At 38.6% G+C, this 25,494-nt stretch overlaps 1 protein-coding gene across 9 annotated transcripts in view; it reads left to right on the forward strand.

The window, feature by feature from the left end:
* FAM13A (family with sequence similarity 13 member A) overlaps nucleotides 1-25,494 on the forward strand; it is a 417,828-nt gene that overhangs the window by 352,476 nt on the left and 39,858 nt on the right. For all 9 annotated transcript variants that reach the window (XM_047855783.1, XM_047855780.1, XM_047855782.1 and 6 more), the window contains 3 exons: nucleotides 3,087-3,273; nucleotides 15,638-15,714; nucleotides 16,098-16,140. In XM_047855783.1, coding sequence (XP_047711739.1) covers nucleotides 3,087-3,273; nucleotides 15,638-15,714; nucleotides 16,098-16,140 — 307 coding nt within the window. The remainder of the gene's footprint in view (nucleotides 1-3,086; nucleotides 3,274-15,637; nucleotides 15,715-16,097; nucleotides 16,141-25,494) is intronic.

Genomic DNA, 25,494 nt, shown 5'->3' on the forward strand with positions numbered 1-25,494 from the left:
TCGTGACATTGTTTAAACAAATACAGAAGATAGACTGTAAATATTTCATTTTAATGCTAATTATTTATTGTTTAAATTTAAAAGGAAACGTCAGGTTTATGTTATTATTTCTACCATAAAAATACCAAGGTTTGGGGCGCCTGGGTGGCGCAGTCGGTTAAGCGTCCGACTTCAGCCAGGTCACGATCTCGCGGTCCGTGAGTTCGAGCCCCGCGTCGGGCTCTGGGCTGATGGCTCAGAGCCTGGAGCCTGTTTCTGATTCTGTGTCTCCCTCTCTCTCTGCCCCTCCCCCGTTCATGCTCTGTCTCTCTCTGTCCCAAAAATAAATAAACGTTGAAAAAAAAAAATTAAAAAAAAAAAAATACCAAGGTTTAAGGAATATGTTCATTATGTGAAAGGTTTCAGTTTAATTCATTTATTAAAAAGCTTGGCATCTGCCAGGTGCATGGAAATGTTGACTCTTGGTGAGGTGTATATGGAAGTTCGTTGTGAGTCTCTCTTCTTTTCTATGTGTGTGAAAATTTTATAATAAATACTTTCTAAAAGGCAAAGCGTAATTTAAGTTAAAGTGGTTTCAACTGTCCAATACACAATAAATTGGAAATGTATATACAGATTTCTTTGTTACAAATATTATATTAAATTCCTAGTTCAAAGTAAAAGAAAAAATTATGCTGTACTATTAGAGGAACGATAAATAGTTAGGTATTACTAGAACATTAAGTGTGCATGTAGGGGTGAGGGAGAAACTGTAGATGAAGTGAGAAGCCGCAGAGATTGGAGTTCAGGTCAAATCTCAGTGATGTCCAGTATGATTGAAAGCTGTCCGAATGTTGCAGTCAGGAATTGTATTCCAGTGCTCTCACAGTCACATTTGTACTGTGGCTGAAAGGTGTTGACTGAGAGACTTTTTTTTTTTTTGAAGAGAACAGGATTTCCACATGAACACACTGAACAGATTTTCATATATTTATTTTGACAGGACTTATTCCAGTCATTTATTCACTATTCAAAAAGATTATAAAATAAACTTTGTGTTTTAATTTCTAAAACTAGTTTTTAGCTTTTGTATTAGCCTGCTGGGGCTACCTTCACAAAGTACTACCTGGGGGACTTAAACAATAGGGATTTATTTCCTCACCTTTCTGGAGGCTGGAAGTCCAAGATCAAGGTGCAGATGGGGTTGGTTTCTGATGAGAGACTTCTCTCTTCGATTTGCAGACAGTGCCTTCTCTGTGTCCTCCCATGGCCTTTCTTCTGTGTGCATGCTTTCCTGGTGTCTCCTCCTTTTCTTATAATAACACCAGTTCTAACGGAGTAGAGCCCCACCCTTATAGCCTCAGTGAGCCTTAATTACCTCTGTAAAGTCCCTGTCTCCAAAACAGTCACGTTGTCAGTTAGGGCTTCAACATAGGAATTTGGGGGTAAACAATTCTGTCCTAAGAGCTTTCAAACATAAACCCCCACCCCCACTAAAAAAATAATAGTAGGATGTATACCCCAGGAGTTAGAGGAAGTCAGAAGAGCGATTAGACAGATTTTATATAGTAAAACAACTATTTTTGAAGCTGATACCAAACTCATCCAACTATCCATAAAAGGCACCTCTCTCAGCACATGAAGGGGGAAGATTTAAGAGTGTTTGCATGAGTATATGTGCCAGCATGTTAGCCCCTATCAGCTTTCTCATGCCTTCTGTTATTTTATGTTTAGGATATTTCTAATAACTGTTGCATCAATCTTTTATATACTTTTACTAAGTCTATATGTTTTTACATTAAAAGTTGTATAAAATAAGACTAAATTAAATGTGGAGTGCTAAAAATCACCAAAGATAGTCTAAGATAGTATAATATTTAATTCATAATTTTGCCTCCATGATAAGCTCATCTAAAACAGGATATGAATTTAGATTGCAGAATAAATATTTAACATTATCTTTCTTTTTGGGATGTGGTTGAACTGATGGTAAAATGTAGTCATCAATTTTGCTCTTTAGAGCTCATGTATTTCCATGAGTAGTAGGGAGTTACCTTAATTTAGTCATACAATAAGGGAGAGATCTCATTCATTTGTACTTTGGCAAGCCATGACGCTATACTGATGGCTTAATTTGTTCCATGATGTAGTAAAAGACAAATAATTTGCTAAGTAATTTAATTTTGTGAAAACTCCTTGAGGGAATGTTTAAGATACTCATTGTTTCAGTAATATTAAGTGAATTAAATTCTATAGTTACGGCATTCATATCTACTTCTAAAACTAAGTCATGAAGCTAAAACTAAGTCATGAAACTTTGTACTGATAAGTAATAAATCCATATTTAACTTAAGATGTTTTGTATTCTGGGGGCGTCTGGGTGGCTCAGTCACTTGAGCCTCTGACTTCAGGTCGTGATCTCACAGCTCGTGAGTTCGAGCCCCGCGTCAGACTCTAAGCTGAGCCTATTTCAGATTCTGAGTCTCCCTCTCTCTCTGCCCCTCTCTCGGCTCACACTCTGTCTCTCTCAAAAATAAATAAACATAAAAATTTTTTTTAATATTGTGTATTCTGTAGTTTTTATAAACTTATACTATTTCTACCAAGACTATCAAATGCAGTTGGATTCTGTTACTCATGCTTTTCTACTATGCTGAAATGTCTTCATCATTTGGAAAAATCAGCATGTCCCATTCTAGAGAAAAAGACAACATATTTCCTTTTCAGATTTTTCTTCACACATTGGATTATAAAATGTGTATGTGGGGGGGGGTATAATTTATTAATAATGGGAAGATTTTTTGTAAGCTTGCACTGTTCTCTCTGTTTGAATACAAATTACTTTTGGTAGAAATACAAAAGTTGTTCATTGGTAGAAACACAGTCCCTGCCAATTTGCCTCTAGGAATAATTTCTCTTTTAATGTGATTTATTTGGCACCAGTTGGTCTCAGGAGTAGCACTGTGCTCAGATTTTGATCAAAGAGGCAAAATGGAATTTCTGGGCACCCTCCTGATTTCCCATGTGATGCAGTGACAGTGTCATTAAAATGTCCCTTTTACCTTTTAAAATAAAATCAAGGTTTTTTGTTTTTTTTTCATTTCAAGGGGACTTATCGACAAAGAAAATATTCCTTCTGGGTTCAGCAGCCTCGAAGATTGTATTTTGAGTGCTCAGGAAGTGGAAAAGTTGTATGAAAATACTTCTGGTTGTGTTGGAGAAAGGGGCAAACCTAAACGTCAGAAATCCAGTTCCAAACTCTCTGAACTCAATGAAAATCAAGATGGTCTTGTGGTAAGTGAAAATTCTGTAAAATTTTTACTTGTAGCCAGTTAGGAAATACCACATCTCTTTTCTTTGCTATGTAAAATAATAATAATAATTCCAATCATGAGCTTATAGGACTATAGGATATGAGTTGTGAAGACCTTAGAGCTACTAAATATGCACACTTATATTTCTTTTTAATATTAAAATCAAAGCCGAGAAAAATTATATTCTACCAAAAGAAACAAAGAACACTTATTATTTATTTAAATTGGCCTGATTTGTATCTCATTCTTTGGAGCATTTTTAAATTTTATTTTTGAAATATTGCCAATAAAGCCTTTTTATTCCCCCCATTCTGTTTGTTCTTGAATATATGACTATTTAAAAAAATTAATAAACTTAAAGCCAAGTGAAAGAAAACTACATAGAGAAAGAGGGTCAACTATCTTTGTGTACAAAAATCTCTGTGTTCAGAAATTTAGTTTAAACCTATACTCTAGAAACTATTTTCTTCCAAATTAACCAGAAACAAAAACAAAAAAAAAAAAAAACCAAAATATCAGCCTCTTACACAGTTACCTCAGAATTGAACCCTGGATTATTGATTTGATATATGTTATTACAAGTTATTGTATACTATTAGTATACATCATCCTTTTCTGTATATGCTTCAGTTCCTCTGAAAAGTGAGAACCACAGTGTGTCTTCTTAGTCCATCTAGTTTTTAAAAATTTAACAACAACAATAAAAACTGAAGATAAAATTTATAATATAACATGAGCTGGAGTCCCCATAATAAATTAGGTAATGTCCGCTTTTACCACGCAATGTGTAAATACTCTGATCTATTTTATCTCTGACCAGCTTTTAGCTCCATGCTGGGTTTTTCATACATTTACTAATATGGGCCACCTCTTTTCCATTGTCAATTTATGCATGTGCTCAGAGAAGATTCCCAATTTTGCCCTAAATAAAATATACATAAAGGCAAATTCAGGGAAACAAGTTAATTTCTTTTTTCCCCTCCAAATGTCTTGATGTTCTGTTTCTAGAAGTAATAGTGACCAGCTAGAAGGGACAGAAGCAATCACCCACCTCAGGTCCATTTCTGATACACTCCAAATAATGAATGTAAGCTTTGGAACCATTATACATATTAAATGTTTTTAGCATTAGCTTAATTCTTGTGTAGGGGAAAAGTAAATTTTTAAGTAAAATAAATGGTGCTAATTTCATTAGCTCTTTATTTGGCCCACAATTTGCTTATCTGCCAAAGAGATTACAATGACTAAAAGTCCAACACTTCATTGGAAAGAATGTACTCTATTTCAGTCCCTTTTTACGTGAACTGAAGCCATGAATATTTCTTTTCCACAAGGAATAATGTCTTAAATTAGCATGGTGGTGATAGCTAATAAAAATGCAAAAGTACATTTATTCCTTAGAATCTGTGTTTGATTGATATAATAACTATAGACATATTCTTTGCTTAAAAACATTTGAATGGGAGAGCCCAATGCCATCTTGGTCTTTTTAGGTGAAAGGGTTTGCCCCCATGTTAGTTGCCAGTTTCCTCATTCCAGGATTGTGAATGTCATGTATTAACATAAGTGAGCCAAGTGGACCATGTCTTTTTGCAGTGAATAATTGAAAACCCTGCCAACACAACTTCCACGTAGAAAGTAAAGGTGCTGTGTAAGAGCTTTTCTAACTGTCATATGCCATGAATTTTTAAATCTGATCTTCACAGGTAACCACAAAGCAAATAGCCAGGGAACATAGCAAGTCTTTAGTCTCCATCCTAAAAGTTAAGTTGTGCATCTTAACTTGTCACTTACTTTTAACCTTCTAGGTTTACTTTTCCCAAATCTCCCCCAAAACCTTTTCCTGCTCCATTTCACATGCTTTACACCCTGAGTAAACATTTATTTCTAAACTGGGTGGGAGAGGGGAGAAATGCATACATAATTATATGCTTTTATGTGCCAGGAAATATTTCAGATCCTGGGGATACAGCAGTGAGAAAAACAGGCAAAAGTTACTGTCCTCATGGAGTTTACATTCTAGTAGGGGGAACAGACAATGATCAAGATAAGTAAGTAAAACACAAAATACGTCAGATAGTGATAACTACTAGGAAGAAACATAGAGCTGGAAATGGTGACAGGAATTGTGAGGGAGCAAGCGATGCAATTTTAAATGGAGTGATCTGAGAAGATCTCCCAAGAATTTGACATTTGAGTGTAAAGACTTCGAGAAAGTGAGGAAGCAACCCATACTATCCTAGTAGGTGCAAAGGCCCTGAGACAACATTTATCTGGAATGTTCAAAAAAACAAAAAGGTACCGTTGTGATTGGAGGAGAGTGAGCAAAGTTAAAGAGGTAATGGGAGAAAGTAGGCAGATGAAGTAGGGCCTCATGGATCATTGTGAGAACTCTGCCTTTAATATGGATGAGATGAGAATCCATTTGAGGGTTCTAAGTAGAATAGTGATCTGACTTACTGAAATTTGAATCAACTGCTATGTTGAGAATAGACAGTAAGCAGGCAATGGCAGAAAGAAGAACCCCAGTTAAGAGGCTATTGCAATAATCTGGAGTTAAGATGATGATGGTTTGAACAAGGTGATACCAGAGTCAGCATGTATTTCCTTGCAGATTGTATGATGCACTACTCTAGAGGCACTGTTCCCATAGACTAAAATGTGAACAGTTCCTCCTAGAGTGGTGCATTGCAGTCATCGTGATGTGGTGGATGGATTCTGGGTGTATTTTGAAAGACCAAGGGAGTGAGTGTGGACAGAAAAGAAAAGTCACCTCAGGGGCTGTGAGCCATGAGACACACCAACCTTTAGAGGATGGAGAGATGAGAAGGTACCAGGAGAGGAGACTTAAGAGACTAGCAAAGTAGAAGACAGACAAGGTGAATTTGATGCCTTCGAAGCCAGGTGAACCCAGTATCTCAAAGGAGAAGGTCAGACGGTGGGTCAAGTAGAAGACTGCACGTTTGACCACTGGGGTTAGCAAGGTGGAGATCACTGAATAAGAGCGGTTTTGTTGAAGAGATAGGAGCAAAAGCCATTTTCCAGAGTAAATGAGAGGAGAGGACCTGAACACAGCGAGTGATAATTTCACACTGATCACACCAGCCCACAACACAACCAAGGAGAATATGCTGTAGACCAAAAAAAAGCATCTTGCACATCTGGAACCTCTGAGGTGGGAACTGGCTGGGCACTTTGCCTTTGCCCTGTCACCTCTTGAGACAGTCATGACCAGCAGGAACCAAGAGGCTACAGAGAATTCAGAGCTTAAAAATTAGTGGTAGTGAGTGACATTAGAGTGTTCTGCCTTATCTCTAATTATTGCCACGGTCCCAAGCTTTTCCTCCTCCTTTAAACTCCTAGCGCATGCCTGTGCCCTTCAGTCATTCTCAGAGCAAAACCTTGTCTCCTCATTTACTTGGAAGAACTAGGACACCCAGCTTGTGTTTTAGCAGCTTCCCTCCTGCTTCAAAACATCTCTAAGAACTCCACTCATTTTATTTTCTCACCTGCTCAAATGATAACATGGCTTTTCTAATTTCTGAGGTTACCTTCTAACTCAAGAAGTGTCCGTGTAAATTCTGTTTTCTACCTCCATCTCCCCACCCCACCCCTATGTACATGTACAAACATACACATACACTCACACGGTTTTCATGGCTTCCTGTCCACTGGCTCATTTCTGTTGGCCTAGAAAAAGCATCCACCTCTAAAAGCTTCCTCTTCTGGGTGCAATTTAACAGCTTGAATCAAAAGCCCATAACTCAGTCATGCATTTTATCCAGTAATCATACTTCTGCCACTCAGTTCTACTTAAATATGGAAAAGACCGTGAGTATTAATTTGCTCACTGCAAGGCTTTCTATAATCATGGAAAATTAGAAGCAATCTAAATGCTTAAAAGTACGAGATCAGATTAGTAATGTGGATGTCAGTTCAGTAAAATTATTATTTGGAAGACCATGTAATAAAATAAAAAACATTGACAAGTTATATTTTAAGTGCTTTGTATATATTATCAATTCTAGTACTCCCAATTATCCATAAGGCAGATTTATTAGTAGTAGTAGTAGTAGTAGTAGTAGTCTCATTCTAAACATGAGGGAAATGAGGCAGAAGAGATTAAATAACATCTCCAAGGTCACATACAAGTGGTGGCACTGAGAGTCTACTATATCCTTCAATATTAAAAGTGGGTTATGAAGTGTGCATTTATATATGTATATATGTCTCTGTACATTTTTATATATGTATGTCTATAAATGTATGTATCGTATATGTGTACATATTTGTATGTGTGTATATGTATGTATCTCGTGTGTGTGTACAAATGTATATAAAAATGTTCATTCCCAGGAAAAAAGACTGAAAGGAAGTAAGCCTAAAGTGATTGATAATATCATGGTGGTGGTAGCAGTATTAGAAGTAACTGTCACTCAAGGGGCGCGTGGGTGGCTCAGTCAGTTAAGAGTCCAACTCTTGATCTCAGCTCTGGTCTTGGTCTCACAGTCATGAGTTCGAGCTCCTGTTGGACCTCACACTGGGCGTGAAGCCTCCTCAGGAAAAAAAAAAAAAAGAGCGGCTGTTAGTGCATGCTCTGTTTTTCAGATGTTCCCCATATGAGTATACTAATTTTATAAAATATAGAGTAAGCATCACATTTATTGTACAAAAACTGAAAACATAGTCTAGCAGCTCTCTTATTTATAAACGATATCTGTTTAATGCCTTGTGCACCCTCTGAAATCACAGGCAGGGTTCAAGGAAAGAGCATAGCTCTTGTAGTCAGACCTCAGTTTTCAGTTTCAACTTTATCACTTAATATCTATGGCGAGTGGGCATGTTATTTAGCCTCAGTTACTTTATCTGTAAAGTGGGACTGTTAATGCTCACTGTGGTTTTTTTGTGAGATTTAAATGCAACTAAATGTGCTAAAGAATAGAGAAAACCGAACACTGTTCACACGTAAGTTCCTTTCTGCTCCCTAGATTCTAATGACCAGTCTCTTTTCCTTCACTTGCTATCCAACATTTTGAACAGTCTGCACTTCCTTGTTCTGAATCTTGCTTCTCACACTTGCTTGTTCAATCCCAGTAACCCAGAATCTACGCCCACTTCTCTGGGAAACCTGCTTTCTCCCTGTCGCTGTCTGGACATGGAATTGGAACTGCTCTTCTAAGACCCCTGTGCTCTGACATTCTCTTGGTCCTTGACTCCTCAAGCCCTTGTGGGCTTGATACTTCTTCCCTTTTTCTCAGAACCCTCTCCCTCTTCGCCTTGGTGACACTGACCTCTCCTGTGTCCTGTGATCACGATGACTTTCTTCTGCATCATCTCTTTCACTGGCTCAGCCTCCATAAAGCATAGGTGAATGTAGATGCTCCCAAGTTTTGTCTCATTTCTCTTTTCCATCTTTGCTTGAGAGCTTTGCCACTCACATGGTGTCAGATGTCACCTCTCTACCAATGACTGCCAAGTCAACATTTGATTGAAGCTCTCTGCAGTCCACCTTAGAAAGTGAGCATGTTAAAACTGAATTCATTGTCTTTTCCTCCTGGATCTCTTTTTCACCAGGGTACCCATCTGATTTCATCAGTCAACATCTTCTTGGTCCTTTTGTTTGCCCCCAGCCCCTCTTCCAGCTTTTCAGTCAGTTGTCAAATTTAGTGGACTCTACTTTAAAAATGGTATGAAGGACCCCCTTGTCCCTTTGTATTGCCATTACATCACTGAGGCCCTTGTTATAATTGCCCTGGAATATCAAAACAGTCACCTGACATGTCTGCATACTGCCACCCTCTCCTGTCCCCAGGCTGTCTTACCTGCCCCTGCAAAACAGTCTTCTACCTACTGCAGCAATTTTCAACCCTTGTTTTCCGTGCACTAATTCCTGTCACAAACTACATGACAGTGATTCTCTGGGTAGTGTCAATGTAATGTAAAAAAGCCCCACATTGTGAACCACTGATTTAAAGTTATTCATTCCTTCAACTATACAACAACTAACTGTATGACAAGCACTCTTTGAGGAGCTAAAGACACAGAAGTTGTCAAAACAGATACACTCACAGCCATCCTGAAGTTTACATTCTTATAGGATCAAATAAGAAACAAGAAAATATATAGTCAGATGGCAGTACATGCTGTGGAAAAAAATGCGGTGGGCAGAGACGACAGGAAGTGGTGTGGGGTGAAGGACTGATATACAGAAGATACCCCGGTCAGGCTCACTAAGAAGATTTGTGCAGGGACCTGAAAGAGGTGAGAGAGTGAGCCATCAGGTGAGGAGAGGGGAGAGGGGGCAGCAGGCTTCGCCTATTTGAGGATAAGCAAGAGGTTGCTGTGGTTGGAACAGGGTTGAGGAAGGAGCATTATAAGCAATGAGGTCAGAGATGTAGCAAGGGTACTGATCACTTAAGCCTTTATAGCTGTTTTTAGGTCTTTGGGATTTATCTGGAGTGAGATGAGGAGCCACTAGAAGATTAAAAAGAAGAAAATAATTTTCTGATATACCTTTTGAAAGAATCGCTCTAGCAACTGTGTTAAGAATAGCGCAGAGGTGGTAAGGGATGAACAAACACTAAAGCAAAATAATTGACGTAATCTAAGCAAGAAGTGATAACAATTTAGGCCAGGATGATAGCCATTAAGTGGCAGGAAGAGGTCAGACTATGGATGTATTTTGAGGGAATAAAGAGGATTTTCTAATAGATTGGATGTGGATGTGAAGAAAGAGGTGGGTGCGGGATGACTCCAAGACCTTTAGAGTAACTGGAAAGATGGAGAATAATATTGGAGGGGCAAATTCAGAGGGAAAAACCAAAAGTTGCATTCAGATATGTTGAGCGTGAGATGCTCATTAGTAAAGAAGTCAAGTAAGCAGGTGTGTGAATCTGGAGCTCAGCGGAGAGATGAAGTTTGGAAGTCTTTGGAAGATAAGTTTGGAAATCTTTGGCACCAGTTGGCATTTAAAGCCTTGGGATGGTCTGTGCTGGCACGTAGGGAACAAGCAAAAAGAAGGGCTCCAATGACTGCACTCTGGGACATACCAACATTTGTAGGCAGGTGAGAAGGTATAGGCAAAAAAGATTAGGAAGGAGCAACTAGCAATCTTCAGTACAAACACAGGGCAAGAGCCTTACTGGATTTTAGTCAGCAACAAATCAGAGGAGAGAAATTGGAATAGTGCAATACCCACATCTGCCTTTATGGTAGATTTAGGTGGGAGGAAAGAAGAAACCATCCAGTTGGTCGGTTTCAAGAAAGAATCAGAGGAAATGAATTGGGTACTGCAAGTGTCGAAAGTCTTTGAACACGTGTGGCTCTCTAAGAGCGAGGAAAAATGAAGCGGCAGAATCAGAGACAATGCAAGATCAAGAGAGAGTATTTAAAAGACAGTGATATCGCAGAGTATTTGTGTAAGATAAGTCAATAGAGAAGCGAATTGATGTGCAAGAGAAGGGGATCCATTGCAGAATCAGTGTTCTTGAGTAATTGATAGAGGGTGGAACCTAGTGGGTGGGTGGAGGGGTTTGATTGTAACTTACTTTGACCTAAAGACTGTTTCATCAGACACTTGAATGGTTTGCCCCACTACCTCCTTTACATTACGCTAAAGGTCTGCCCCTATGTCCTAGCCACAAGCTACCTTTCACCTAAGAAACATAAATACCCTTCTGACTTTTCAATCTCACCATGTTTATACACATCTAGTATTTCTTTCCTGTACATACTATTGAATAAGGAAAGAATATGCTAGCCACTTTGAATTTTGATTTGCCAATATTATCATTCAGAAAGAACCTATCTAGAAATGAAAAATATTAAGAGTGTAACAAACCACAGTTGGAGCAAGAACTTAATACAGAAGTCGTGATGGCAAGGACCAGTGTCTGTCTGGTTCCCCATTTACCATTGCACCCCAATGCATAGCAGAGTTCAGCACTTACCAAAATCATGTGTTGAAAAAAACGAGTGCATGAATGGGTGCCATATTTTTAAGGGTAACTTGTGTCACAAAAGGCCCAAAATGCAAGGTCTTGAACACAGTAAATGTTCTTTCTCCCATAACCACCTAAAACAGGAGTTGAGAGCCAGGGGGAGAAGTGGAGGACTTGGTCCATACAGTTTTTCGAGACCCAGGCCAACTGTCTCCCTCTTCTTCAAGTAGCTTCCAGCACACTACAGTGGTTTTCATCTCCATTCCGACTCACAGAAGGACATCATGAGCATCGAGGAATGTACCTGCCGGGGTAGTTTATCAGCCAGGCCTGGAAGCCACACACGTTGCCTCACACAGCCTATAGCAGAGGAGTTAATCACATGGCCATATCTCATTGCAAGAGAGGCCAGGAAATGTTACTGGGCCTGGAGCTACTTATTTCTGTGGAAGGAAAGTAGAGTGGATTTGGGTGGATAGCTAGCAACCTCTTCTATCGGCATTCTCGTACCCTACCAGTAGTTATTTTTAAATATGGATTAAGTTATACGGTTTTCTGCAGGAAAACATAAAATGTACAAAAAGAAATTCAAATCCACGTTAATCCTTCGTTAATAAGAATATATCAAATATTCTCCTTCTCTGAGAGCTCAAGGTTAGAATAATGAACCTGTTTTGACTAGCAGTGTTCTCTGCAGCCTTCAGACTGAGCTGTTTGTATATTGAGAGAAGGCATTTTTTTTCAGTGTCTTCTATAAAGGCTTTGTCAGCATTTTACAGTTCTAGAAGACAAATTTGTCTTTGCTCCAAGTGTTTTCAAGTGCTTCAGTGGTCAAACAGGTTTTGAGTCTAGCTTTTAATGCCAAAACAGAGAGGGGGGCCAAGGGGAAGAATTGAAAATAAATTCCACAGTCTCAGGCTAATTTTTTCATGGCTTTTGCTCTTTTTAGATTTCAGGATATTTTTATAATTAAGGAAGGTGGTTCTTAAAATTCACTTCCTTCTGACACATAAAAACTGTCCAAATAAATTATATCATAGCAGATATGTGTGTTTTGAAAGTCACTGGTAAGCCTTAAATGAAGCAGAATTTTATGGATTGTAGACTAAGCTTTATCTGTTTTTTTTAATACAGTTCAAGAAGCAGTTTCATTAATTTATACTTAAAGTCATAATCTGTTCTTTGCTATTTCTTAAAATGACCTATTTAAAAGAGCCTAAGTTTAGAAGACCAATTAAAATAAAAATGAATGCAATAAAACATTTTTAAAGAGTTTTATTACTTTAACATTTAATAAATGAAAACATTAATGAACCACTCTTTTACCACACCTAGAGAAGTGTTTGGGACATAAAACAGTTCAAAATCTTCAGAAGGCATTGAGTCAGTATTTTTTCATAAGACAAATACTATTAACAACTGCAGAACATTCGAAAGTCCAGTAGCATACTTCTCATACAATGGAAGTCTTCTAATTCACCTGTTATTTTAACCTACACATTCTGTTTCCTCTTTTCTCATCTCACTGAAGTGGAGGAATTGCTGATCTATTTATCTTTCCTTCCTAAACCTTAGGCAAAAAATGGAAGTTAGAATTTATAACATGTTTTGTGCCCATGGAAATAGGTACTTTTGTTACTGTATTCAGAGATCTTTACTACTGTTGTTTCATTCTGAAAAAAATTGAGGTAGATTGCCAGTTGTAACACATTCTTCACATGTTCCTGTTCCCAAAAGGTATAGGGGCAACCCAACTGCCTTGGCAGAGGAACACTGGGTGCTCACTTGCTGCTTTAAGCGAAAGCAGCTCATGAATATTCAACAGTCTCAAACGTGTAGACAACATGAAAGTTGGAATTGTCATAAAGTCTTAGGAATATAGAACAGTTTTGAAAGTCACCCTTTGTCTATTACATCTATAAAAACTCAAATCCTTGGGGAGTTCTCAAACATAGGGATCAAACATGTTTTAAAAGTGGGGTCAGGGAGGGAGTTGAAGTTATTGCTTACTTATTTTAACCCTGGAGAACAGCTAGACTTTCTCACATTTTACAGCCGTTTTTTGCAAAGCTTTCCATTATTAACATAGCTATCTTTTTTCTATAATTCTCAAAATCTATAATCAATTATATCTTGGTTCTTTCTATTTAGAAAAAAATTCTTATAGCATCTTACTGAAGTATCTTTAAATTCATATAATATTATAGCTTATTTTCTGTTCTCTTTCTGAATATTTCTTAGCCTTAATGTGAAGATTTTTATTTATTCAGAAATAGTCATTCGCATATAATTAAAAAATGTATTTCATTGACACAGTTCTAAAATTATCTGAGGGTAGAAGGTTGTACTTTCCCTAGGAATTCATGTTCCATAACTTTAGGAAAACCTAATACTGTTGCCCAAGATCTTACACTAAAGATTTTGATAATCTATTAAAGATTACCAATGAGAACAAACAAAGATTGTCTGTCATAGATATATCTCTTGTTTTTCAGGAAGATCACATTTGGGTAATAAGAGCAATTATGCTTTGCTTCAAGGAGATCCATTTTAGAGAGGCCTCTTCTAAATATATAATTGAATTTTGTCATAATTTTCATTTGTCAGATCGATTCTCAAATCAACTGTGTAAATTATCTAAGTGTCTAAATTGATGTTTAGTAATGGAAGACACAAACACTCCAGTTCCTGGGGACATTTCCTTAACTGGAGAAATAATAGTAAAATATTTTAGGGGAGGTGGATCTCACAGTTTCAGAAATAATAATCATGGCATCAACAATAGCTAATATCCTTTAAATGTACCTGGTATTATTCTAGTGCTTATACATGTGTTATCTCCTTTAATCTTCATGACCACCTATATTAAGTCTTGCGATCTCCATTTTTCAGAAGAGGAAATTGAAGGTCATTTAGGATCATAACAGTTGGTAAATGATAGAGCTAGGATTCAAACCCAAACATTCTGACTCCAGAGTCACCATTCTATTATGTTATACTTACTGTTTCTCCCTTTGTTTCTACTGTTTGATGGAGCCCAGGGTTTTAAACTTTATGAATTCCAGGTAAGTGGGTCAAACCAAGGTAAATGGAAAATAATTCATTCATCTACCGAGCCAAAGATTAGTTTTCTACTCCAATTATGTGTTTATTTTGTGAAGATTTTTATATATGTCAGTTTCATCAGATTATTGTGAACCTTAGTCAGATTTACTTTGTGAAGGGTTTTTCATGATGGAAGGCTATAAATATGTAGATGAACACATGTTGCTTCAATATTATTATTCTAATGATACACAATAGGTGGGTTGTGCTTAATGTCTTTTTAATGCAGATACGAATCTTTGAGTTCAGTGAAATTCAGGTTCAGATCTCCAAGGCAGCTATTTTTTTTTTTTTCAGTTTAGTGAATGTAAATGTGTTCTCATTTGCTTATTTGTAATCTTCCTTCATGGGGATGGCTTACTTATTAGGTGCTCAGTTGCCTGAATTGTATTTAGAAAGCTTTGGCCACATTCATAGAGGCAGTCAAAAAACCTTACAGATATGCCTCCCGACAAGTATTAAAGCCCTCTTGGCCAGCCTGAAATACATGCTATTCAAAGTAAATTTCCTGTTTATATTTTTCCCATCTTAGCTGATATAAAGATTAATATTAAATATCACAGAAACAAAGGTTCTTTACGCCATTTCTTTTTATGGATAGTTTACAGTTTAGCTATGTGTCTTCCCACTTTATATTTGCAGTTTATACTGAAAATATGTTAAATGAACAATGAATGTTACCTTGGTTTCTGATTAGATTCAGGGTCAGATTCCCCAGTTCTAGTTCTTTTTCTTTTTCTTTTTTCTTAAGTTTATTTATTTATTTTGAAAGAAAAAGCACAAGTAGGGAAGGGGCAGAGAGAGGGAGAGAAAGAGAGAGAGAATCCCAAGCAGGCTCCACACTATAAGTGCAGAGCCCAATGCAAGGCTTGAACTCACAAGCCATGTGATGATGACCTGAGCCAAAGCTGGACACTCAACTGACTGAGCCACCTAGGCGCCCCTCCTTAGTTCTAATTCAAATGCCGCCACCCTGATATTCTGACAATCTGGGTTTTGCTATGGTTAGCTCTAAGATATGGATGATACCTAACAAGGACATTATAGGATATAGTGATCATTTCTATGATGGTATCAGATACCTTCATTAAGGGGATGATAAAACTCAACATCCAATTTTATGCAACTGGCATATACTAAACTGTCATAATTTTACTGGTTTTAACAAAGATAGAAATAGGACTTGAATTAGCTTATATCTGCATATTATCTGATTTTACTATTTTAAATAAAGGAGGATCTTCTGTTGCATGTTTCTTACCATTCTTACTGGATAACCAATAATTTGTTTTGTTACAGAATATGGAAAGCCTCAACTCCACACCATCTCATGAGAGGGCTGGACCTGATGATGTTGAACTGATGTCCGATGAAAGGTAATTTTAGCATTTTCTCCTCAAATTGCTTACAAGAGCATGAATAGCTTTTTTTTTTTCACTTAATGCAATGTGCTTTATAAGAACTAAAAAGAATAGAATTAAAAGACTATGTTCACCAACAGTATTTTGTAGCATGGAAAATGCTTGGAATAGAAAATCTGCCATGGTGCTCTTAAAGACCACTGTATGCATTGTTGTTTCTAGTTTTATTTTATTTTGATTTTTTTGTTTTATTTTGTTTTCGAATTTTATCAGAATCTAATTTAGAGCCATTCAGCTTCCTTTTAAAATGAATGAAGTCATAAATTTCAATGGATGAAAAGCATTGTTCTAAAACAGATTGACCTTTTATGATATTTTGTTGTTGCTGTTACTTGTAGCAAAGAAAATGAAAAAGACGGCAGACATACCCAGCATTTTGAGGTGAGTAGCTAAGAAAATTGTGACTGTAATGGGGCTGTTCATACATTCCTGAGAGCACATGGGAAGCATTATTAGACTGTCAGTAAGGGATAATGAGATTAAGGGACAGGACTGTGATTGGTTTTCAAAAGGCAAATACTGAGACATAAAGATTCCATGAGAAATCATAAGAACTCTTTGCTTTTTAAATTCTTTTTTTTAATATGAAATTTATTGTCAAATTGGTTTCCATAGCTTTTTAAAATCTTTTATTTTGCTTGCAGAGAGAAACTTCAATAGCATGGAGATTTCTCTTTAGATTTTCTGTAAAATAAAACAAAAAGCCAAAGCTACTGCTTTGATTTTTTTTTTATGTTTTATGCATTTTTTAAGTGATTGAAATAAATAGGCAGTGAGTTTAGTGGATCTATCACAGAGACTTATCTCATTAATTTTCAAATTAAGATAAACTCAGTGTGAGTTACTAAACCCAATTTGTTTTCTGAGTTTTGTCTCATTTTAAGTAAGCCATGGAGAAAAAGTATCTAACTCCCTTATGTTGTTTATATCTTAAAGTTTTGGTCATTTCCTATATTCCTTGTTCTCCAAGGGCATCGCCATGCTGGCCAAAATGATTTCCCTTTTCCCAACCCTGGCTTCCATTCAGTGTGCTTAACCCCATTTTTCATTCATGTATGTGTACATAATCTACTTCCAAATGCTTTCAACTCTACTTTCAATGTTTTTATCAATTTTTCTCTTTGGCCAGATTTAAATCATTTTTCAACCTGTTCTTGAGTTCTGAATCTTGAAATACTAATTATACATAGAACTCTTCCTCTAACCCAGTGATTCCCAATCTTTATTGGACATTTTCTAATTCACTGATGGATTTACTCAGGAGCATGTATTGAGTCCTGCTGTGGACACATACTGTGTTAGAAGCTGCGATTCAGTAACGGCTCCGGTCCCTACCCTCCATGGAGTTTTACAATCCAGGAGACTGAGAATCTAAAAGCTGTAGACTTCTTCTTAGAAAAATGCACACTTTGTATACAATTGGCATAAAAGAGCTGGGAATTAATTGCCAACTCCCCCCCCCCCCCCCCGTTCCCTGCCAATGCTGTGGACTCATCATATTCCCTATGTTCAGTTCTTGTCATGTATACTTCATCGACCTAGCCAGCTAATGGAAGGGGAATGCTTCCTCTTTCCGACTTCCAGCTGCTGGGCCACTTCTTTCATCTCTTATTTCCAACCCATTTAAGCTTCCTTCCTTGGGACCCAGGCAACGAGCTGACATCTTTTTCCTTGACACCAGGTACCTTTGTCAGAGCACAGTTTCCCCGTGATCGCGTCGTTTCCTTTTTCTTCTCGTTTCACCCTCTCTCTGTTCTTTTCCTCTGCTCACAGCAAGCACCTAGTCATCATGCCATTGAACGTTACTTTAAAGAAAATTGCTTCGCCAGCCTCCTAGAGAGGTCTCCTCCGCTTCCTCCCTTTTCAGCCTATTATCCTCTATAAGATAAAAGGATATAGAGCAGCCTTTGTGGATGGACTTCATAACATTAACTCGTAAATTCCAGATGGCACCGAAACTCAACCCATGCTGAACTCAGTTTGCCTTGGTATTTTGTGGGCAGCTCCTATGGCAGTGGATGAATCATGGGGAAAAAATCTCAAGTCCTTCTTCCATGTGCCAGGTCCTATTCTTACATGGGTCCGCCATGTGCAGTTACCAGTCAGCACCCGGCCCCCGGTTGGCTCTCCTGAAGCACTCACTATTAATAATCATTGCCACCATAATAAGTTCAGCTAGGAGATAAAATTAGGCAGTGAGTTAAAATCTAGCTCGGCAATCCATGTCACCTTTCTTTCACAACTGCCCCACAGGAGAAAAACAAGCCACCACTCCATAAGATTCGGATGATGTTTCTCCTCATGAAGGCATGGGTTTCTTTCACTGAAGGAAATGTATATTTAATTGTTAGTGATGGACTGTGAAAAAGATCCATTTTCCATTTTTAAAGCTCTTTCCCTTGTTTGCCATGTACGGTGATTGTTTACCATTCAACATGTGCAGCACTTTCTAGAACTTATTTTACAACCTAAATAGTTAATCTGGTCTTCTAGTAATGCCACAATAATTCCTAAATCGCAGAGATGAAAAATAAGTCTAGGCTTTGGTTACCCCTCCTAGAATTCTGTGTAATCGGTATTCTATTTCACACCTCCTACAGCATCAGATTGAGAGGCCAACACTTACATGCCCGCCATGGATGGATGTGATGTTGTTTCCAGCTACATTTTTCATGAAGACAATTTGTCTTCCTTAATACCGTCCTTTAAATTTTTCCTTACATATTCTTGAGATGCATGTGAGGTTAAGACAACAAATGACAGCTGTTGGGAAAGGTGGTCTTTCCTTCTTGTTTTGAGTCACGTTTCCATGAGAATGAGGAACACTGGTGATGCTTACAGGGACAGGTAGGCAGAGAGAAGCTGGTTTTAGAATCTGCTGCTCAGACACAAATGCAGGCGCAACTGTGACTTTATTTTTGAAGTAATCATTTTGCAGCCCTTAAATGTGTTTTTGTTTGAATGCATGTGTTGACAACTGAACATCGGTTTATCACTTTGTGGCACATCTTTTTAATTTTTTGAATCAACTCATCTTATCCAAAAAGAGAATCTGCTTGAGATCTCCAATGGTCAATGAAAAAAATTTTAGAGTCCCTTCAAAATGCCAAAAATTAAAGTATGATTTCTTTGGGTAGGTTTTCAAGAGGCTGGCATTTTAATAAAATATCCGGGGGGCACCTGGGTGGCTCAGTCTGTTAAACATCTGACTTCCGCTCAGGTCATGATCTCACGGTTCATGAGTTCGAGCCCCACTTGGGGCTCTGTGCTGACAGCTCAGAGCCTGGAGCCTGCTTCTGATTCTGTGTCTCCCTCTCTCTCTGCCCCTCCCCCACTCATGCTTTCTCTCTAAAAAATAAATAAACATTTAAAAAATTTAAAAAATAAATAAAATAAAATACCCCGTTTGGGCTTTTTGAAATGAGGTAATGTAAGGAAGAGCCTAGCACACTGTTCCCTGCACAGATGGAATCCAGAGTCTTTGTTCTTTTGTTTCTTTTTAAATTCAGTGAACAACTGGAAGCATCCAGAAGAAAGGTCGTCCTTAAAACCAGCAATGTCTAGATTCTAAAAGGTATCACTGAAAATACAGATTTTCGAAGTTCTTACAATGGAGTTTCAACCTTATGCTTCAGTGATTCCTTCTGATAAGTTCTTTCCTTTTGGGGAGATATTTCATGCCTCTGTATAAAATCCAGAACATGAAACCTATAACTTTATACTTAATATTTTATCAAGAAAACAATACCTGTAAGAATTATTGAGTGCATGGGGTGCCTGGGTGACTCAGTCGGTTAAGTGTCCGACTTTGGCTCAGGTCATGATCTCGCAGTTTGTGAGTTCGAGCCCTGTGTCAGCCTCTGTGCTGACAGCTCAGAGCCTGGAGCCTGCTTTGGATTCTGTGTCTCCCTCTCTCTCTGCCCCTCCCCAACTTGTGCTCTGTCTCTGTCTCTCAAAAATGAATAAATGGGGGCGCCCGGGTGGCGCAGTCGGTTAAGCGTCCGATTTCAGCCAGGTCATGATCTCGCGGTCCGTGAGTTCGAGCCCCGCGTTGGGCTCTGGGCTGATGGCTCAGAGCCTGGAGCCTGTTTCCTATTCTGTGTCTCCCTCTCTCTCTGCCCCTCCCCCCGTTCATGCTCTGTGTCTCTCTGTCCCAAAAATAAATAAACGTTGAAAAAAAAAATGAATAAATGTAAAAAAAAAAAACCTAAGAATTATTGAGTGCATGGAAGGGTATTACCTTATCTGGGAGAGGTCCTTTTATGTCAGAAGTATAAGGTTAATGAAGTGTTAAATTCTTTCAAGATATTTTTACATTCTTTATGCTTTCTAAGCCTACTGCTTAGAAGAGCTTAGAAGCATACCTTTGATAACAAATAAGACATTCATAGTAAACAAAAGTCCATTTCCCTTTTTTATCCTGCTTGAAAAAAGAGAGGAGTAAGAGAGAAGACAAGGCTTTCCAATCAAGACTGAAAATTAATATTAATTATCAAACATCTTAAGTCTAGTCTTTGATTTGCCCTGAGCAGGATTGAGATAAATTCTGAAATATCCCTGTCAACAAGGATTTATGAAATGAATCACCATGTTATTTCAACTTCGGTGTATTGTATGGAAGCCTTAGGATTTTGTTATTATTGGTTTTAATGTTAGAACAAGAATAATTTAAAGGCTCTATTTATTTAGATTCACTTCCCATTTTACCCAGTCTCTAACGGCTACTGAAACTTTGGAATTCCCATGAACTTTGGAAATTTGTTATGTCCACTTTCTTTTATTGTCAGGCCAAACAGTAAATGTTTATGGTTCCATGTGGTTCTTCTGTTAACACTGTGTGGTTCCTTCCTGTGCAAACTGCATTACACAGTACACTCTCTGATATCATCGCTCCTAGCTCTGGTAAGCCATTAGGCTACTTATTTATATCCTGTGCAGGGAGGGAGAAGGGATGGAACAAAAATTCAACTATTTGAAGTCAAGGAAGGAGCAAGATCAGTGAAGTCTGAGAATTGGAAAAGCCAGGCCCAGTTTGATAGGGCAAGTCTTGACAAAGATGAGGTGAAAAGTAGTTAATGGTTCCTTGACCTGAACATGGAATGTCACCTGAGGTCCCAGGCAAGGTGAGCTCTCTTGAGTATGTGCTCCCTGGCATCCTGTTTTTTTTCTTTTATAACATATGTGACACTGGTATTTACATGTTCAGTGTCTTTGTTCCACACTAAATTCCGTATGTTGTTAATTCCTGTAATCCCAGTGCCTAGGACATAGTATGTGTTCAATAAACACTTGCCAGATGAATGAATGTGAAAGGGAAGTAATGAATAATTGGAAATAGCATTTTTTTACAGTAACTATGGGCCAGCCATTTGTGTATATGTTTTTCACTTAATCTTCATGCCAACTTTATGAAGTCTTGCACTTGCATTATAGAAAAAAAGCTTTAAAAAAGAAGAAGAAGCTAAAGCACAAAGAGGTTTTCATTGAAGGTCTTGCTGCTAGTTGGCCAGGATTGAAACTCAGCTCTCCAACTCTTCAACCCATCCCCTGTCTGCCACACCACTCTGTTGTTTAGTGGGTTTCTGTAGGGCACAACATTTTTGACAAGGGTTTGGTGTGTGACCCCACGGCATAAGGATCTCTGAGTTGAAAGTTGTGAAAAAGCAGTAGTCCCCCATTATCTGCGGTTTCACTTCCCGTGATCTCAGTTACCCACAGTCAACCCTGGTCCAGAAGCAGATGATTGTCTTTCTGACATGTCACCTGAAGGTCAATAGTAGCCCAACACTGTGTCACAATGTCCACACGATTCACCTCGCTTCACCTCGCATAGACCTTTGTCATCTCACAGCATCACAGGAAGTGTAAGTATCTCACAGTAAGATATTCTGAGAAAGAGATCACATTCACATCACTTGTATTACATTATGCAGTGCAGTGGTTCTATGTTATTAGTAGTTATTGTTCATCTCTTACTGTGCCTAATTTATCAGTTAGACTTTATCATAGGTATGTATGTATAGGAAAAAGCATAGTGCATGTAGGGTTCAGTACTGTCCTTGGTTTCAGGCATCCACTGGGCGTCTTGGAATGTACCTCCTCAGAATAAAGGGGGACTATTGTAAATCACTTACTCTCTGATTCAACTGAAGATATAAGACATGTAAACAACAAAAGTTGAAACCAGAAATATTTTGGTATTTGAGAATGTCCTTGACATTTTGACATTAATGATCTAGTAGAAGAAGCAGACAAGCAAGTAGACAAGTGTAATTCCATATGATGAGCAACAGGAGAGTGTGTGGAATGATCTGGAGAGGTGCATCACCCAAACCAGGCTAACTAACATTTGAAGGAAGAGTTGTTTTATGCCGGCGTATTGCTGCCGAGCCTGAACAGCTTCAGCGTGGGTGGCCCCTGAGCAGCATCCCTAGATCCCACGTGTACATAAATCCCTGGGTCCACACCAGCAGCCCACTCTGCACCCCCAGGCAAGGCAGCCATGTCAGGTTCTGGTGAGACCAGTGAGGCCAGAAATTGAGAGCAGAGGGCAAATGAAAGAGCAGCCTCAGGGACCGATCACAGCACAGTGGGACAGAGCCCAGCGGGTGGGTGTGCTGATGAGGGCTGTGCTGAGTGTGCCCATGCTATGCAAGCTATTGCGGTTTGTGTAAGAGAGACCCCGCCACTACTGTGTAAAAAATCAGCCAGAAAGTCCAGAAGCTAATGTAAGTTAATATAGGTCTATAGTGTGAGTGATACCCCATTGTATGTGGCACAATCTAAACACCCTTATATGGTGACTTCAGATACAGTGATCTTTTTGCTATTCCTTAAACATAGCAACCATACCTCAGGGCCTTTGCACTTGCTTTTCTTCTTCCTGAGATGTTCTTCCAGTAGATGACTCACTCCTGCATTTCCTTCATATCTCTGCTCATATGTCCCTTCATAGGAAGGGTCTTTCCTGACCACTCATTATAAAATTGCAGACTGTGGCCCTGATCTCCATCATCCCTCTTACTCTGCTTTATTTTTGTCCATAGTCCATATCACTGCCTGACATGTTTTTCTTTGTTTACTGTCACTTCCTGTAAGATTCATTAAGGACAGACTTGATTTTGTCCCCTGAAGTATCTCCAGTGTCTAGAAAATGGCCTAGCATGTAGTAAGTACTAAAAATTTGTTAAATAAATGAGTAAATTTTATCTTTGCATCTCTAGCACACAACGTAATAACCCTATTTAAGTAGATAGCATGTGATGTTATTACTGAATAAACAAAAAAGTTTTGACCTGATTCTCTTTGTTAGAATAATAGAAACTTAGGGGGTATCTATTCCAGCCTCCCACCCATGTCAGTAATCTCTCTGTCTCCCACATACTTGACTCTCAAACTTCATTGCAATACTGTGAAGAGCAGCTCACTAATTCACAAGGTGGCCCATTGTTGTATGGCACCCAAATCAACTGTGCTCGGAACTCCCCTGAGCATTCTTGAGCCTGTCCCACAAAGTGCCAGCTCCCTCAGTGTTGGGAGCATGCATGTCTCACACACCCAGCACAGTGGGTGCCCCATACCATGCTGTTGAAAGAATGAATAAATCTGTACATTTTGGAGGGGGGAGAAAAAACTTTAATATTCTCATTTTAACTTTCTTTGAAATGGATGCTAATTCAGATGTAGAAAAAATTTTGTAATCTCAATTTCCTTTGAAATGGGTGCTAATACAGAGGTAGCAGTCATAAAAAGTACACATTGCAGTGAACTCCAATGGTGCCTGTCTTCGTGCTTGCTCCTCCTCAACCCTTCTCACCCACACTGCCCCAAAACACCAAAATTGCTAGTGCTGACTTGTGTCTGGAACCCAAAAGGCTCTTTTCTTTGTTCATAATGCATGTAAAACTCCACCCCTTGAGATAGCACGGTTCACCTCGAATTGCCATGGAACATGCCTCATCTCCAACCCCTCTCTCTAGCATTTTGAAACACGGCAGTGTTTTCCTCATCTGCATATGGGGCCTGGTAATGAAAAAAGAGTGATGGCCTCCCTGTGTGGGTTTCTTATGCTCCAGGCACTGTGTTAGTGTCCTTTCATACCTTCTCCCAGATCTTCAGAGGAACCTTGCAAGATTGATGTTGTGAATGAAGCAGTTCAGCCAGAGCACCAAGCTAGTAAATGTCGGCCACACGGCAAGCCCAGGTCTGCCTGTAAAGCAAACTCCACATCCATTCCACAAGTGCACAGTGTCAGGGGCTGATACATGCTCTTCCAGAAGAATATGTCATGCTTACAATATGGAATCATATTTCTTATATTCGTTTTTATGTCTCTAAGTGTAACCAGTGTTAAAAATATTGAGAAAAATGTGTATTTGCTGTATGCAGATTCTAACACACACGCACAAGTGGTTGGTGGCTGACCCTGTAACTTAAAAAACTGAGTGCCAGATTTGGTCATTCAGCCCTGGTCCACTTAGGACTCAGCTGTAGGAACAAGTAATTTTTATAGCATAAGTGCATAATCTGTTTTCCCCATTAGACAAGCAGCATTTTGAGGTATCTTAAAGCCCCAGATTTACTTGGCATTTTCATCTGTCTTTAGGAGCTCATCATGAACTGATTGATGATCTTTCATTTTATTCCAAATGTGAAGAAAATAGCAGCCCCTTGTGCATCATTTCATGGAAATATAATAGTAAAAGCCCCCATCTATTCCCCTGGTGATATCAAAGTGGGTTGAATAGCTATTAAAAGTAGCTGGAAGTCTTAATAGTGCTTATTTTAAGCAGGAGAACATTTCTCATGCATTAAAGGAATCATTTATGATTTCCAGATGTTTAGGTTTTTTTCCTTTAATATATTTGCTAAAATAAATTTCCAGTTATTCTACAAAGAAAATCTCTTGTACAGATCTGTGCTACTTGAGAAAGGTATTTGTGAGTAAACACTTGGGTTTATAATCTTAGGAGAGAAGGGAAAGGGACAATGGTTGGGCTTACAAGATGCCAAAAAAAAAAAAAAGCAAGATAAAAAAGAATTAATTTCAGGGCAAATTTTGTCAACATAAAATCACTTAGCTAAAACAGCCGCCTCTGGGAGAGGGTTTTCCCATCCCCCACCCAGGTAGCCGAGCAGGGTGTAGGTGCCCCCAGTGAGCAAAACCAAGTGGAGCTCAGTATTCAGTACTCAGACTAGAAGAATAGTAGGAAAACAAGTGACAGTTTGATATTTGTTAAGATATAAATTATGCATTGCTGACTTGCCAGTTCTTCGCTTTTTACTTAAAAAAAAAAAAAAAAAGTGCTCCCTGTGTCATTTTGGCTCATTTCCAGAGTCCGTATTCCTTACTGCTAGCCCAGATGAGCCGCCAAACCCCTGTGCTGTTTGAATTTGCGCAACAATGCTTTAATACCCAGAGCTCCTCCATAAATAGTCTGTCCTCCCCACACTCGGGGAGAAAACAACCACAGGAAATCTGGGAATGTGCAGCTAGCCCTGCTTAATTGATCTAAGCCTGCAGGGCCAGCAGGAGGGCATTCGTGCACACAGCCTCTGCTCCTGGCCTTGCCGGACTGTTTACCTACGGGGCAAAGAAGTCTGCACACAGGAGACACCATGTTGCTTCTACAGCCTTAGCAACGGCGGTAGCAGGATTTTTGTTGTTGTTTACCGTCTGCAGGGCTGTACTCCTTTAAGGAAACACAAACTCCTTTTCCCTCATTCCTGGCCGCA

The sequence above is a fragment of the Prionailurus viverrinus genome, chromosome B1 (assembly GCF_022837055.1).
Source record: "Prionailurus viverrinus isolate Anna chromosome B1, UM_Priviv_1.0, whole genome shotgun sequence".
Taxonomy (NCBI): domain Eukaryota; kingdom Metazoa; phylum Chordata; class Mammalia; order Carnivora; family Felidae; genus Prionailurus; species Prionailurus viverrinus.